At 47.1% G+C, this 16,567-nt stretch overlaps 1 protein-coding gene across 1 annotated transcript; it reads left to right on the top strand.

Moving 5' to 3' along the window:
- Window positions 1-11,847: 11,847 nt before the first annotated feature.
- Window positions 11,848-14,794, top strand: THITE_60403 (uncharacterized protein; the record flags this gene model as incomplete). Its single annotated transcript, XM_003655790.1, has 2 exons — window positions 11,848-13,320; window positions 13,384-14,794. Coding segments are annotated over exons 1-2 (2,553 nt in total), but the record flags the coding sequence as incomplete, so codon positions are not given.
- Between the last annotated feature and the right edge of the window lie 1,773 nt (window positions 14,795-16,567).

Raw genomic sequence — 16,567 nt, 5'->3', positions numbered from 1 at the left:
CTTAATATATAGGATGTCGTCTAGTCTCTCGATACTATAGGATAGTATATAGAACTCCTGCTTAGTAGGTGGCTTATACTTATCCTCTATTAGTATCTCTATTATCAGTTCTTTACCGCTAGGCTCCGGTTATATAGTTGTTATCATCTATATATATTTGTTGTCTGCAACGTTATCCCAAGTCTACTATATAAGGTTCTATACCATTGCCTAGATATCCTCCTCTAGGCTATACTAAAGAAGGTGTCTAATACACTATCCTTCGACAATGGTGATTAGGCAAGTAGTGTTGTTCCTTATAATAGCCTAGTATACACTCTTTACGTCTACAATAACGTCTAGTATACCCTCGACGTATAAAGCGAAGTAGAGCTCGCGTTTCTAGTTGCCTAGATTATCGTTATCGGTATCTATAGGCTTGAACATAGTCTCGATCAGGTGTTCCATTATAGGTACGACTATTATAGTATTTATAGCTTTCACCTTCTAGATTGTTCTTTTCCGTTCTATATATACTCTTACCTTTATATTATAAATAGACTAGAAGTAATAGGTAGACGTATTAAGGTCAATCTTTACTCCGTTGTAGAGTATAAAGTCAGTTCCAATTAATAGTTTCGCTTCTAAGCCTTCAATGACGTTGGCTATTATAGTGAAGTGACCGTCTACGTTGGTACTACGGACGATTCTTCAAATATAGAAGTCAAACTCGACTTACTTCTTAACTTTAGTATAGGCTCCAACGCCTTTAATAAAGTATAGCTTTACGTCGATCTAGTGTAGGTTCTTAGCCCACTTAGAGATGAACTCCTTGTCGATAAGGTTGGTGTTGCTACCTATATCGAAGTAAACCTCGGTGCCTAGCTTACCTAGGTTCGTACTAATGTTGATTATAAGGTATATAGCTTGTTTATCTAATGCTTTCAGTGGCGATATATATAGCTATACTTCTATAATCTATCCTTTAGTTAGCGTAAAGTTTATATCTTTATTATTAAGCTCGTCCTCGTTGTTATTAAAGTTGTATTAACGGTCTATTTGAGGTTGTATAGGCTTACACTTGTCTTCGTCGTCGTCGTCGGCTATATATTCGAAAAGCTTACGACGTATTACAAAGACTTTACTATAGGCAGTACATTGCTAAATCTATAGGAGCTATCGTAGTAGTTTGTTCCAACTTAGTCTAGGCTAGCGAAAGGTGTAATATAAGTGGTAAGAACTGTTGGCTTCCTCGTCTTTCGACTCCTCGTCCTCGGCTTCGGTGTCGTATTCGTCGATAAGAACGTACCTAGTCTTCTCTAGCATCTTATAGTAAAGGTTAACGTCTTCGTCGTCTCTTGTCACTATGATTTCGCTATAGTATAAGAAGGTGCTATCTTCGAACTGCTTCTTACATATATATATCTGAATCCGTTGAAGTCGTTGAGGTCGAAGTAGTCTTCCCTAGTTGCTGTTGTCGCCTCTTCTCTAGCCGTTGAACAGTCTAACTCCTCTTCTACGATTGTTGAATGGTCAGTATCCTCTTCTATATCTAGTTATATTATAAAAGTTTCAGTTACCGAATAGCTATATTTGGTCACTATCTCTATACCAATTGTTTCTAAGTCACTAAGGTTTGTCTCTATCTCTTCTCTAAGGATTGCAGTATCCTCTTCTACCTCTTTCTATCTAAAAGGCTCCGCTATCCTCCTAGTCGTCTCTTCGTCCTTCGTCGTTGTACTCTATATCTATGTTATTGACAATAGGACCGTAGCCGATAATACAGCCCTTAGCAACGTCCTAGCAGAGCTTATCTCTGACAATATATACTTTGGTGTCGAGGATACTAAGGAATATACTTATCTCTATAGTTATATCTAGTTCAGGGTATAGCTAACGAAGTTCTAGATAAAGGCAGTTGTATAGGCGTATTAGACGTTGCTCCTTAGTAGTATCTCCCTAAATATATATATATTTAAAGTATTCTATAGCGAATTTCTGGACTAGCTTATCTTCGTAGTTGTCCCTTACGATATACTAGTTTTCGTTTAGCTATTTCTCCGCTTTATATCTCTTGATGTTGAACTCCTTTTTTAAACGCTTAGTCTACGCTTTTATAGATATAGTCAGTACTGCCTTTTCTATAGTAGAGAGCTACTACTTATACTATTGTAGCGCTAATCCTCGAAATAGGGTCTATATCTCTATATATAGGGTCTCTTCTTTTGTTAGGTAGTATCTAACGACCTAATCTATCTACTTAACCTAAAGGTTGACATCCTTATAGTACAGCTACTATTTGTTATACTATAGGTCCTAGGGTTCTTTAGCTTTGTTCTTCGTATCCAGCTAGAAGAGACCGGTGTCCTAAATCTTCTATTTCAACGTAGATATAGCCGATTACAAAGACGTAGTACTTTCGTCCTTGGTTTTAGGCTAATGGTCTTCTACGTCTATAGCCCTATTCGCCTTTTCGATTATAATATTTAGGTTCTCTATCATTCTAGCTATCTAGATAAGAAAGTCCTATATAGTGAACGTAGCCTAGATATCTATAGCTCTGGCTACTTATCTAGAGGGTCTAGCTTCTTGTCTAGAAGGTCTAGCTACTTGTCTATATAGCAGGCTCAGTATCTCTTAGAATAGTAAAGAGATACTAGAATCGAACGAACTGTCTATACGTTCTATTCTAGGGTTCTAGATAACTATATCTAGTCTAGGAAGCTCAGATAGGTACTAGGATAGTTGGCTAAGCGTCTATAGCGATAGCTAAGGAACCTAGTTGAAAGTACTGATTAGCTAAGCTATCGAAGATAATAGGTCTTCCTCTTTGGGTTGTCGGTTCTAAGGCGGTAGATCCTATAATCCTCTTAGCGGTACTTAGTAGCGTCCACCGAGATTATAGCTACTAACGATATAGGTGTCGTATCCCTATTGAAGAATAGTTGGTATATCTTAGGGCTCTAGTTGCTCCTAAAAGGTTAGGCTTAATAGAGTTGCTAGCTAGTTCTCGGTCGGATTATATCCGGTTTTTACCGATGTTTCTAGCGGTATAGCTAGTCCTAGTTACTAATCGTTAGTCCCCTAAGGCTTTAAGGTCTCTAGTAGTCCCCAATTCTCTAGTACTAAGGTCTCTAGCGTTTCTTAGGTCAAGTCCTTAGTCTTCGAAGTAGCGTCTTCAATCCTAGGGTCTAGGATAAGGTTCTTACTAACAGCTACTTGGACTTTACGCCTAATAGTTATAAGGTAGGCGCAAGGAATATAATTGTCGAGTATCTAAGAGGGAGGGTACTCTACAACGTACAGTGTTCCAATGTACCGTTGGGTATAGACGTCTCCTTCTAGTGCCTCTTCGAGTGATATAGCGGCTTCTAGGTATTAGAGGTCTTAGAGGTTGATAGCAGTTATCTACTAGACGTTGTAGGTAACCTCAAAGTCCTTAATGAACTTGAGTATCTGCTATACGTCCCTATAGACATTGGCGTTTATAAGGCTTAAATCTATCTAGCTTCTAACTCCTTATAAATGCTTAATATTAGAATAACGGTAGCTAGGTCGTAAACCGGTTCGTTATAGATCATATATTCCGAAGCTTACTCCTTTATAAAGGAGCATTATCTGCCTTAGGCGTTGCTCTATACAATTTGCCGAGTGTAACTTGTAATATCTCCTAATCTGAACTTAGCTCCCTTCGACGGGAAGCGAACAAGTTCGAATCGTTAGTAGGCACCACTTATTATACGCCGATAGTCCTCGGTGACCATCTGACGGTAAACATATAAGGGTAAGAAAGATCAATGCCTCTTAGCCTCGTTAGCTAATAAGGCGGCACTCCTGAACACTAGTATATATCACAAAAGTATATTGATGCAGTCTCTCTTCCTACGAAGGGGTTCCGGGTGAGGTTCCCCTTTTTAAGGGAACGCTCGTCACCCCTGACCGCGGTGCGGTCATGGGTGCCCTTGCCACAGTTGCGTGTAACAAAAAACTACTTTACTTATACGATCGTCGAGGAAACCGAAGGCAATCTCGCTCTCTTCTATTTCTATCTAGTCAAAGATTCTTTTAAGACTTTTCGTTAATCCCTAAAATTACTCCTAAGCGGATAATTACATTAAAAATAATAGGCAATTCCATTAGACAATCTTCTTAGAGACAATATACGCCTAGACTATCTTCTCTTCTATAATTAGATTAATAGTAATTAAGTTACTATTATAGTAATCGAAGGTTAGAGCAATATCTTTAACGAACAATATACTAAGGATTACTTTATAGCTATTAGCAATGTCTTTAGTTATAAAAAAGTAAAAGTTGATACCAACTCCTCTTAAGTATAGAGTGACCTAAGTCTCTCTAATAAATAATACTAAGCTATAAAGACTCTTTAAAATGACCTTAATAGGCTAGTATAGTATTATATACTTCTCGATAACACTTATCGAGATATAGTTGTACTTTGAACTAGAGTCGATTAGAGTAAGGTACTTATTATAATAGCCCTTCTCAAACTAGATATATAGAGTAGGAAGAGACTATACTCTTATTATTGTACTAAGTTCTATATACTATAAGACTGAAAGCATCGAGATAGACTTCTAGAGCAAAGTATAGATATAATCGTCAACGTCTCTAGATAGATCCTTATAAATCTAACGTTCCTAGAGGCTTCCTATATAAATGCCTTATATACTATCCTTAGTAACTTCAAAGATTATTAGAACTATCTTAGTCTAACTAGAAGAAGAGTCGTCAAATATATTTATATTAGTATATAGAGCCTATATATAGACCTCTATATCTTTTAGTATAGTGGTCGATCTATTAGGCTTAGGAACACTAGACCCCTTATAGTCAATGACCTCGATATCGATAGAAATACCCTATAAGTATATAATTAGAGTGTCCTTATACTTAGGTAAGATATAGACTAAGTTATTAAAGGTTAAACTAGTCTTCGCCTTTATTATAGTATAGATTATATCCTTTATATATAGAGGCAATAATAACCTTTAGCGTAGGTAGCTTAGACTATAGCTCCTTTTTCTTTATATAATTCGCTATAGCTAGGTTCTTAAAGATAGTTATATAAAGAGGCTCTACTAGAGGTATAAGAGTACTACCTATCTAGAAGTTATCTTCCCTTTTATCCTTAGCGAACTAACATTTAGTAGACGATATATTTTAAAGTATAGTCTCCGCTTCCTCGTCTATTTCCTCCTTAGCTTCCCCCTCAGTCTAGTCAAAGAGAGGAAGAGGTAGTCAACGGAATTCGTTAGCCTTTAACGTAGGCTATAGGACAACCTTCTAAGTTAAGATATAACCTCCTTCTAACGGAACTATATAAAACGACAACTGATTAGACGCTATATAATAGAAGGCGGAGGTAAGCTTAAGCTCCCCTTTGTATATAAGACGATTAATTGTCGTCTAGATAGTTATAGGCTCCTAATATATTTTAAGCTACTAGAGGTAGTACTTATTTAGTACTAGGGATATATCTAGTTTAAATAAGTAACTATTTAAACGCTTATATTTACAATAGTATACCTAGTATATAAAGTAGCTATTATACTATAGGCAATAGGCTATATATATAAGGACAAGCTAGCTGATCTTACCGACCTCTTATACACTATTAATATCTACCTTTACAAAGGTAATCGTCTTAGCTAGTATATAGCTCTTCTTACTCCTATCGCTAAGGTAGTAGTCTATACCTTTATAATATATTAGACCTATAGCTATAGCTTTTATAGCTTCTATATACTTAAAGACTATATAGTTAAAATCACTATAATAGTAGTAATAGCTAAAGCTTATAGGTCTACTATAGCTAAGAGGATAACTATCAATATATAGGCTAGTGATAAAGCCAACGCGTCTCTCCTATAAGCGGCTCCACTATTGGAAATACGTCTAAAGAACCTCGATCTCGTTAAAAGTAGGATCGATTCTATATAAATAGAGGGCCTCGATCTTCTATTTGAACTGCTCGACGATCTTCTACTTCTAGATATATAGACACTAGAGCTAATTAGCTAGATCGTCGATATTATCAAGTATAGGTATAAGAGCTTTCTTTAGCTCCTCCTCTTCCTACTCCTATAGCTTAGGGGTCGTCTTAATAGTAAATATAGCTAGAAGTAAGTAGTACTTCTATAGATCGATCTTATACTTATAGGTCTTAAAAAAGAGGTCTTTTACATTAAGACCCTTCTAAAGAGTATCCTAAACGAACTTAAGGAAGTCTACCTACTTTGTAATATAGATAGAGTCCTTATCGTCCTTCTTTAAAGTATACTAATAGTCTTTAAAAGCTACTTAGATCCATTGATTAAATATATACTATATAGTTAGAACGATTATATACTATAGCTCTTTATAAACTTTAGTAAAGGCAATAATATATATATAGTCGATCAACTTAAAGTAGTTGTAGATAACTTTACTAACTAGCTAGTATCTCCTTTCGATTAAATTATAAAGGTAATCTCTATCTCTATACTACTTAGGATCATTGCTCTTTTAACACTTTAGGAACTTAGCTTTGAAAGCTACCTAGGTCTCTTAGTCCTTTTTCTCCTAATAACGAATAATAGGCTAAATCGTAGTATTGTACTAAAGCTCGAATAAATATATATAAATCTTATTATTAATAACCTAATAAGCTTTGTATATCTCTTCGAAGGTCTTGATCCAACGTATAGCATTCTAACTAGAGAAGTAGCCCTAAAGGCTAGCCTTTGCTAAGGTCGAAAAGGTCGTACTAAGTATAGTAGTAAAAATATACTTAGTCATCTTTTTTAGAGCTTTAGCTTTAGAGAGACTAGAAGGTATTACTATAGGTACCTCTATATAGATAAGCGGAGTAGAGGTATCTAACGAAGATGGAAAGGATGTCTATACTACTTTAGCTAAGTCTTCTTCGCTTAGTATACCTTAGAAAGGCTATAAAATAGATATATCTTTAAACTCTCCCTTAGAGGTTAACATTAAGATTAATAGTATTATAGAGGTCGATAGAATTTCTAGAGCTTCTATAGACAATATATATATATACTACTAGAATCTAGTTATTAGACGCTTAGCTATTATCTTTGAGAAAGGCAACGACTATATCGATAGACTATAAAAAGATTAATATATACATTTCTATAGGAATATCGACTCCTTTAACGTCTATCTAAAGGAAGAAAACCTCTTAAGAAGCTAGGTTCCTTTAGAATATATAGTCTAAACGCCTTAAAGGATAACTATAGGTTCCTTATAGATCACCTAGATACCTTTAGCAACTAATATACTAGACCTAACTAATATAATAGCAGTAAGAGTATAGCTCTTAAGAAGAAAAGTAAAAGTCTATACTAAGACCTTATATCTAATATAAAACAATACTAGATATACTATTAGAAGGAGCTAAATATTATAAAAGTATAGTCCTAAGCTTAGAAGCTTACGAATAGCTACTATATTTAATCGCTTTTATAACTAGTTTAGCTAGACTAGGGAAGAAAATAATGATCGATAAAAATTCTACCCCTATCTTTATTTAAGAGGATAGAACTATCGTCTTTCGATTAGATTAGCGTTTTACAACTACTATATCGATAATAACGAAGCCTCAATAGGTCTTCGAAGTATTAGAGATAATAGGATATCTTTTTAATACTCTACGCCGTCTAGATAAAGGAAGGTCTCCTAGGACAAGGTTTCAATAGACCCCTAGAATATATATACCTCAATAGGTTTCTATACCTCCTAGAGATACTGGTATCAGTATACTAAAGCCTTAATAGGTCGGCTATATCGTCGTTATATAGCTATTAATATAGCATTGTATAGTTCTATAATCTTAGAAGACTTTATAGTCTATACTATCTCGTTTAGATATAGAGCTAAGCTCCTCCTCGATTGAGCCTCTATTTAAAATAGTATAAAACCTCTATACTAACCTACTCTACTATACCTAGGATTAGACGTATAAAATAGCTTCTAAAAGAATATAGTATACCTCTAGACGGATAAAGATAGTATATATCGAATAGTAGGAAGGATGTCTCCTAAAAGGAAGATATATAGCTTAGATACGTCTAGTAGGATGTAGTAGAAAGACAAAAGACAATAAGAATACGGTTAGAGCTCAATAGCTCGAATGCCTACCGTCTAGACAGAGGTAGAACAACGAAAGGAGAGGCTTAATAGCCTTCCTAGAAGAAGGAGGACCACCAATATAGTGTCAATGGACGTGTATTGACAACTACTTGATGTCTTGCTTGATGATAAAGAAGATGGGCTTAGCCCACTTAAATATATGTGATCAGAGGGCCAAACCCCCTGACAACGAATGTAACGCTCTGAGACAAATAGAAAAGTAGAAAAACTAGGTCCCCCTATGTCCAGGTAGTCCATTACCCTAATCCAATACCGAATATAGAAAGTGCACTCGAGAAGAGGCATCTTCCACTCTTCCGCATCTTCGATCTTCCACCACAATCCGGATCTTCCACCACAATCTGGATCTTCCACCACACTTCCACATCTTCTACCACACAGCCAGATCTTCCACCACAATCCGGATCTTCCACCACAATCCGGATCTTCCACCACAATCCGGATCTTCCACCACAATCCGGATCTTCCACCACAATCCGGATCTTCCACCACACTTCCACATCTTCTACCACACAGCTAGATCTTCCACCACAATCCGGATCTTCCACCACAATCCGGATCTTCCACCACACAGCTAGATCTTCCACCACAATCCGGATCTTCCACTACACTTCCACAGCTTCCACCACACAGCCGGATCTTCCACCACACTTCCACAGCTTCCACCACACAGCCGGATCTTCCACCACACTTCCACAGCTTCCACCACACAGCCGGATCTTCCACCACACTTCCACAGCTTCCACCACACAGCCGGATCTTCCACCACACTTCCACAGCTTCCACCACACAGCCGGATCTTCCACCACAATCCAGATCTTCCACCACACCCGACTTCCACAGCTTCCACTGCACTTCCACTGCACTTCCACTGCTTCCACTGCACTTCCACTGCTTCCACTGCACTTCCACTGCTTCCACTATGGAGGTTAGGACACAGGTTCAAGGCTTGGCATGGGCAGTTGGAAAAATGCAGAAAGTTCGGCGGAGGATGCACTGTATTTAGCTTCGCAATAGGTGCATATCCAATGCGCATTCCACCAATTCCAGCGTATCCGGTTAGTGGTCCATACAAGCTATTAGGCATCCGTCCAGGGCACCTACAGGGCCCACTATAGGGCCAAAAGTTGTCAGGGTCGTCAGGGACCGTCAGGCTTATGCCCAGGATCAGGCTTATCCTGATTCTATGCCATAGAAACGGAGCCAAGCTTACACCCAGGTAAGGCATGCTCTTGGCTTACAATTTAGCAGGTTACCCCGCTAAGGTATCCCATCTGCATGCTACGCCCTCCACTGTAGCGGTACCACAAGTATTCCGTGTTGCAGATGAACATTTGATGGAATGGAATGGGAGAAGGAGGATTTGACGGATCCAAGTTCTGGCAAGGGGGAGGAGACACCACTAACTTAGGTAGTGTAGCGTATTGTCATGTACGGAATGATTACCAGATTTCTGCACTCCACAACCGAATCCGGAAGGCGCGACCCTGTACTTATGTAGTTACGGTACATTGGATGCTGCCGCTGCACACAAGGCAGCCATCGGTGACTCAAGTTAGCCCGCTTTCTGCTCATTTCAATCATCAACGAGGAGTTTGTGACAGAGCGACACTCCTGCTAGTTCCGAGTTGCTGCCTCGTCCCAAACTCGTTTGGGCCCTAGCGCGCCCCGGCGACTCGGTCCCTGGCAATTGCTGACAAGGGCGCGCGTAAGCCCGAGACTCTCCCGGGCTTCAGCGCCAGTTCAGCAGCAGCAGCGGGTCGTCGTTAAAGAGGTCCCGCCAAGCCTAATTTCGGAACCTACCGCTTACAAGTATTTACAAATCGCCAAGGCCACGACGACTTCGAGCAACATCAACAACGAAGAATCGCAAAGACTTGTAGCAACAACTTTGTAAAACCTTAACCAAATCGAAAGAAAAGAAAACGAAGTTAACCCGTACCCTAACCTTGACCCGCACCCTAACCTTAACCCGAATCCTAACTAGCGGGGGGGCTAGCGCCGCCCCCCGTACCCTTGGCGAACTAACCCCTTGGCGATAGAGCAAACGCCCTTGGCGATCGGGGTTGCGTAAAAACGCTGTAAAAACATTGCCGACAATTGGCCGAAATTAGTCTTGGCGGGACCTCTTTAACGTCTACCCAGCAGGGGCAGCGGGTCATACTTCACTTCAATTCCGCCACCGCTGGTGGATCCGTGATCGACAGAACGAAACTTTACCTTATTCACCGGAGAATTGCGCTGCGCTGCGGCGCATCCACGCAGAAACACCAAGCGGTGCTCTCATTCTTCGCGGCCCTACGAGCCGTTGAGCAGTGCATAGTGGCCAATCGCTGCGACACAGAATAACCATCGGAGCTTTGAAGAGATCAAGGAGAGAAGATCCCATCAAGGGCAAATCGGACATCATCCCTGGCTATATTCGGAGCACGCAGCGGCGTATTCTCGGAATTTGCCATCGCAACACACAATTATGTCCCGATATCCCTGCATGCTGCACACGAGAATCCCCCATGTCTCACCCTCCACGTGATTGTTCCTAGTCGACGCCTCAAGCACTTTGCAGAGGGTACGGGGTAGCTAGTAGGTACTTGGACTCGTGTAACTGCGCATCATGCTGCTCTGCAGAGAGCCAGTGCCCGTGCACGCCACAGCGGCACAAAAGGCGAATCAGCGACCATGTGTTGGCTGGGGCAGGCTGGAGCACGCCCGGGGTATCCATGGATCCGCAGTGTACGAAGGTACTGTACCTGCGCCAAAAATCGACTGTGGGGTGTTGGCTCGCCTCAGCTGTGTCCGTACTGTGGTATCCGTTCAGCGGAGGGTTCCCCGACCTGCCCTGTCTAACTCCTGTGTAAAGAACCCATGCAAAGTCGCAGACACAGCAGACTGAATGCGGTTGGGCGCACAAGAGTGGTGGCTACTGCTGCTGCTGCGGGATGGCTGCGTTCCCACGCGCGCCGGAATGACGCTGGCTGCGGGTTCGTCAGCCTGGTTGCATATCCTCGGTCTCGTCTCCTGCCGTGGCGCTTCTGCGCCCCGGATGAGGAGGGAGGGGTCGTCAGAAAGAGGGGAGGGCAATAGACAGCCCAGGCTCTGATGACGGGCCGACTACAATTGCGTGAATGAAGTCCCCTTGAAGTTGCCAACCCGCCTGCCCCATGCCCAATCTATTCGTCCCGCCCACAAAATTTGAGCAAAGCTTCTTTGTTCCCCCCGGCCTTCGATGCTTCGTGCCACCCGCTCCTTGTATATTGCTTGCATGCGCCGTTGTGGGCGAGCCCAGGCCACGCCTCCTTTGGTCCTCAGATGCTCGCGCCCCCTTGCTCTGTCAGTGTCTTGAAGCCTGCAGCCACCCTCGCAACCGGATGCGTGCTCGAGATCCTGCACCGCAAGCGGACGATTTCGGCATCGCACAGGTACGGAATAGGTAGTTACAGTACATTACAAGCCCTCCCCGGACAGGCTAGGCAACTTCTGGGATCGCCCTGCTTACCCACTCTCGCGCGCCTGGCTGGGGTTGACGGGGGTGTTACCCCACAACTCAACCACGCGAAAGCACTCCAGGACGCTAACCGTTAGTGTAGTCCCAAGTCCCAAGTGATCCACAGCTTGCCAAGTAGGGCACGCCGCAGATTCCGACCCCAGCTCGCCTCCTCTCTCCGATTTCTCTTCCCCAAACACCAACTTTTGGAGTCGACGGCCAGGATCCATCCCCGGCCCAGGGATCGTTTGCAAGACCCAGAAACTTGCCTGTTCGAACTTGCCTCACGACCCGCCATCGTCTCAACGTGTTCACTTCCGTCGTTCGTGAGGAGCAAGTAAGATGAGATATCTTTATGCCACTCCCCGCTGCTGAGCTCGAGTCGAGTGGAGAAAGCGCACGAGGCCTGGGTCGGCTCTTGTGTGGGTGGGGTCCTTGAATCGCCTCGTCATCGCTGCCCGTTCCAGCAACCAGCAACCGCGAGACCGAGACCGCTGTGTTGAGCTCTCCTGGAGCCATACTCGCTCCGAGTGCTTCGCAATGTCACCGAGCGACGGCGAGGCCGGTCTCAAGAACTTCCCCTCCCTCGATCTCGAGTTCTCCCCTACCGCCGGCCCCCCCGAAGCGCACCTCGGCCAGCCCGACCTCAAGCTGGAACATCCCAATGAGACGCTAGACATCATCACCGCCGCCCCCGACATGGGCGGCGCCACACCCTTTGGCGACTTTCCCTTCTCCTATCAAGGCTCGCTAGGAGACTCGCCCATGAACGGCATGCAACACGGCTTCGACGACCCCGGCCCGGATGTGTTCGCGACCCCCCAGGCCGCGCCGATGTCGCCGATGCAGGACCGACAGGACTCGGCAGCTTCCATCACCGTTCAGACTTCGGGTTACGGCGCCGCCAATGGCCAACGGCCCAGCCCCGACGGGTCCGACGACGGCACGCCGGACAGCAACGCGAACGGCGCCAACTCGTTGGAGGAGCCCATGTCCGACGAGTTCGGTCTCGCGACGACCGGGCCCGCGGATGGCACGGATCTGGGCGGGAAGAAGGCCGACAAATCGGATGCCGCGCCTGCATGGAGCGAACTGAAGACCAAGGCCGGCAAGGAGCGCAAACGGTTACCGCTGGCCTGCATTGCGTGCCGCCGCAAGAAGATCCGCTGCTCCGGCGAGAAGCCTGCCTGCAAGCACTGCCTGCGGTCGCGCATCCCGTGCGTCTACAAAGTTACAGCGCGCAAGGCGGCCCCGAGGACCGACTACATGGCCATGCTCGATAAACGGTTGAAGCGGATGGAAGAGCGCATCATCAAGATCGTGCCGAAAGCGGAGCAGGACGCCATTTCCTCGTCCGTGACCCGCGCCGTGGTCAAGCCTGCAATTCCGGGCACCCTCCCCGGCAGCGGAAAGCCGGCGCCGAAGAAACGCGGCGCCGACGAGGCATTCGGCCCGGACCTAGACCACTGGGCTCGCGCCCCATCGAGATCCAAGCTTGACGGGCCGAACAAGCCGTCCACAATCCTCGTCCAGGAGGCGGAGGAGAGCAAACTCTTGCTCGAGGGGGGTGATGCCCTTCCTTCCAAGGAGATCCAGGAGCACCTCGCCGAGGTCTTCTTCGAGAACATCTACGGCCAAGCCTACCATCTTCTCCACAAACCAAGCTATATGAGGAAGCTCAAGTATGTCTCCACTCGCTGACGCTTGCTTCTTCCCAGCAGTGCTAATCATGATGACCTTGCCAGAGCCGGCACGCTTCCCCCAGTCCTAGTCCTCTCCGTGTGCGCGATAGCGGCACGTTTCTCTAACCACCCTAAACTCAACACGAATCCGAACTTTCTGCGCGGCGAAGAATGGGCGTCCGTGGCCCGTGACATCCTGATGAAGCGCTATGAATGGCCCAACATCACGATCCTGACCTGCCTACTGATCCTGGGCTTGCACGAGTTTGGCACCTGCCACGGCGGGCGGAGTTGGTCACTTGGGGGACAGGCGATCCGCATGGCTTTCGCCTTGCAGCTGCACAAGGACCTAGAGCACGACCCGCTCCGCATCCCAGGCAAGACGCAGCTGAGCTTTATCGACCGCGAGATCCGGAGGCGGACGATGTGGGCATGCTTCCTGATGGACCGCTTCAACTCGTCAGGGACGGACAGGCCGACGTTCATCCGGGAGGAGACGCTGAAGATTCCGCTACCAATCAAGGAGAGGAACTTCCAGTTAGACCTCCCTGGTCCTACCGAAACCCTCAGCGGCCAGGTTCTCGAACCCGTCTCGGAGGACAATCCGAATGAGGCGAAGGACAACATGGGCGTCGCGGCCTGGATGATCAAGGCCATTGCCTTGTGGGGACGCATTATCTGGTACCTCAACCAGGGCGGAAAGGAGCTCGACCCTCACCCGATGTGGAGCCCGGATTCGGAGTACACAAAGCTGCTGATGCAGACCGAGAACTTCCTGACTGAATTGCCGGAGAGTTTGGCTTACAGCGCCGAAAACCTGAAAGCGCACGAGTCGGACAACATGGCCAACCAGTTCCTCTTTTTGCACATCTCTATTCAGCAGAACATCCTCTTCATGAACCGGTTCGCCGTATCGTCGCCAAGCGGGCATTCGCTACAAGACGTCCCGAAGGCGTTCGTGACGAAGGCGGGGGCCAAGGCGTTTGCCGCTGCGAACCGGATATCGGAGCTGCTCAAGGACGCCGAGTCGCACTTCATCACCGCCCCCTTCACAGGGTACTGCGCATTTTTGTCCAGCACCGTCCATATCTTCGGCATATTCTCCGGGAACCCGACCATGGAGGCAACCTCGAAGCGGAATCTGGCCACGAATGTCAGGTTCCTGTCGAAAATGAAGCGGTATTGGGGCATGTTCCACTGGATGTCAGAGAACCTGCGCGAGCAATACCGCACCTGCGCCGACGCCGCGAGACTGGGCACCCCCGCTAGCGAGAGCGCCGCGTCGCCCATTTTCCAATACGGCGACTGGTTCGACCGCTACCCGCACGGCGTCTCGCAGTCCGACTTCCTCGACCCGGCCGCATACAAGAAGAAAGAGAAGGGCGAAGATGCCGTGCTAGAGCAGAAACCAGAGCTCCACACGGTCGAGGAGTTCTTCACCACCCTCTCCCCACAAAGCGCCGAAAACGCCGCCGCGGCCGCCGCCAACGGCGCCCCCCGCGCGGGTCAGCCCAACACCGCCCAACTCAAGCGCAAGTCGGTCGTCCGCAAAGCGAGCACCGCCTCCCGCGGCAGCGGGCCGGGAGCAGACCAAGGGCTTGAGCCGCTCCAAACAGACTTTGCCCGCGCCACCGCCGAGCAACTCCACGCCGCTCGCCTCCACCAGCGCAGCTTCTCGGGCGCAGGCCCCCCCAACGGCGCCGCCTCCGCCGCCGCGGGCTCCTTCAACCCGCTCGCCGTCGCCGGCAACGGCCCGGGACCAGGCCCCTACCACCCGGCCCTCTCGCCCGTCTCCCCCGTCGCCTTCTCCCACCCGCACCACCACCCGCACCCGTCGCACCACCACCAGCCCCCGCCCTCCCCTTTCTTCCCGCCGGACCCCTTCGCCATGCCCCTCGGCGCCGCCCACGGCATGTCCCGCCTCGACCGCCAGCTCGTCTTCGGCGCCTACGGCGGCCACAGCCACGCCGCCGCCGCCGCCGCCGTCGACCACTCCCCGCTGGGCTCGCTGGCCGGCTGGCCCGGCGACGACGCCGTCGTCGCCGGCCGCGACGCGCAAGCGCGCCACCACGTCGCCCACGGCCATGGTGGCCACCCGCATCCGCATGTTGCGCATCCCCATGCGCACCCCGCCGACGCCGCGCTGCACGCCGCGTTCGGCGAGCCCAGCTCGGCCTGGTTCATGCCGTTCAATATGGAGCCGCCTGAGCTGGGGCCGGAGGGGCTGGGCGTTGGCGGCGGGCTTGGCGGCGGGCTGGATGGGTTTGCGGCCATGTTTGGTGGTGGGGGAGGAGGTGGGCCCGGTGGGGGTGGGATGCATCACCATTAGGAGGTGTGTTAGGGCACTGGTGCATGCTTGGCTGGTTAGTTTCTGCGCCAAGCGGGCGTGGTCAGGTAAGGGTGTGTTGAGAAGGAAGGGGTTGTGTTGTTGTGAGGCAGGGGTAAGGGGGAGTGTTGTATATGGTTCGGTTGTGAGAGGGGTGTGTATGTGTGCGTGTGCGTGTGTGTGTGAAGAGGTGGGATTGTATATGATTACGTTGCCCGAGCGAGATACCACTTCCGATCTCTTTTTTCTGCGACCCGGCATATTCCATGCGGCACTCGAGATTGAGCACAACAGTAACCCTTTCAACTTGGCGGGGGCGAACGAGCGAGCGAGCAAGCAAGCGAGCAAGCGACGCAACACAACGCGAAATTTTCAGCAGATCACACTTACCCGAATGGTAGTGTAGCGTGTTACCTAGGCCGGGTTCGGACCGGACGAGGCGTACGAGGTGCTGAGCCGTTGCTATGGGAGGCTTGGGGCGTCCAGGACAGAACACACCTTCAACACGGCGATATTATTATACCTGACCGCCTTTTTCAGGCTTTGAATGGGAGAGCGATAACCACGCCTTGTGCGGCAGAGGCAACAAACTGCCAGGACGGATGGAACAGACCGCACCGCGTGGCACTGCGATGGAACTCCCGGCAGAGTTGGGACCAGCCCGGAACAATTTGGAATTTTGGAAATACCGTCTTGTATCCTCCATCACGGGAATATTTACTGAGGGGCAGGGGGGATCTAGAGGTTTGTATTTAGGGATTTATGGTGCTTGGGTACCGGGGGGTTTGGTTACTTCCTTTGGTGCGGCATCAGTGCGACATTTGAGCGATCTGAATCAAACAACAAGTGCTTCAAATCACTGGTTTACTGAGCAATTGGCTGTCTCCAGTGGTTGAGCGACGCTAATGCTTGATGCCAACG

Source organism: Thermothielavioides terrestris, chromosome 4 (assembly GCF_000226115.1).
Source record: "Thermothielavioides terrestris NRRL 8126 chromosome 4, complete sequence".
Lineage (NCBI taxonomy): Eukaryota > Fungi > Ascomycota > Sordariomycetes > Sordariales > Chaetomiaceae > Thermothielavioides > Thermothielavioides terrestris.
Note: the sequence above shows the minus strand (reverse complement) of the source record. Positions and strands in the feature narration are given on the sequence as shown.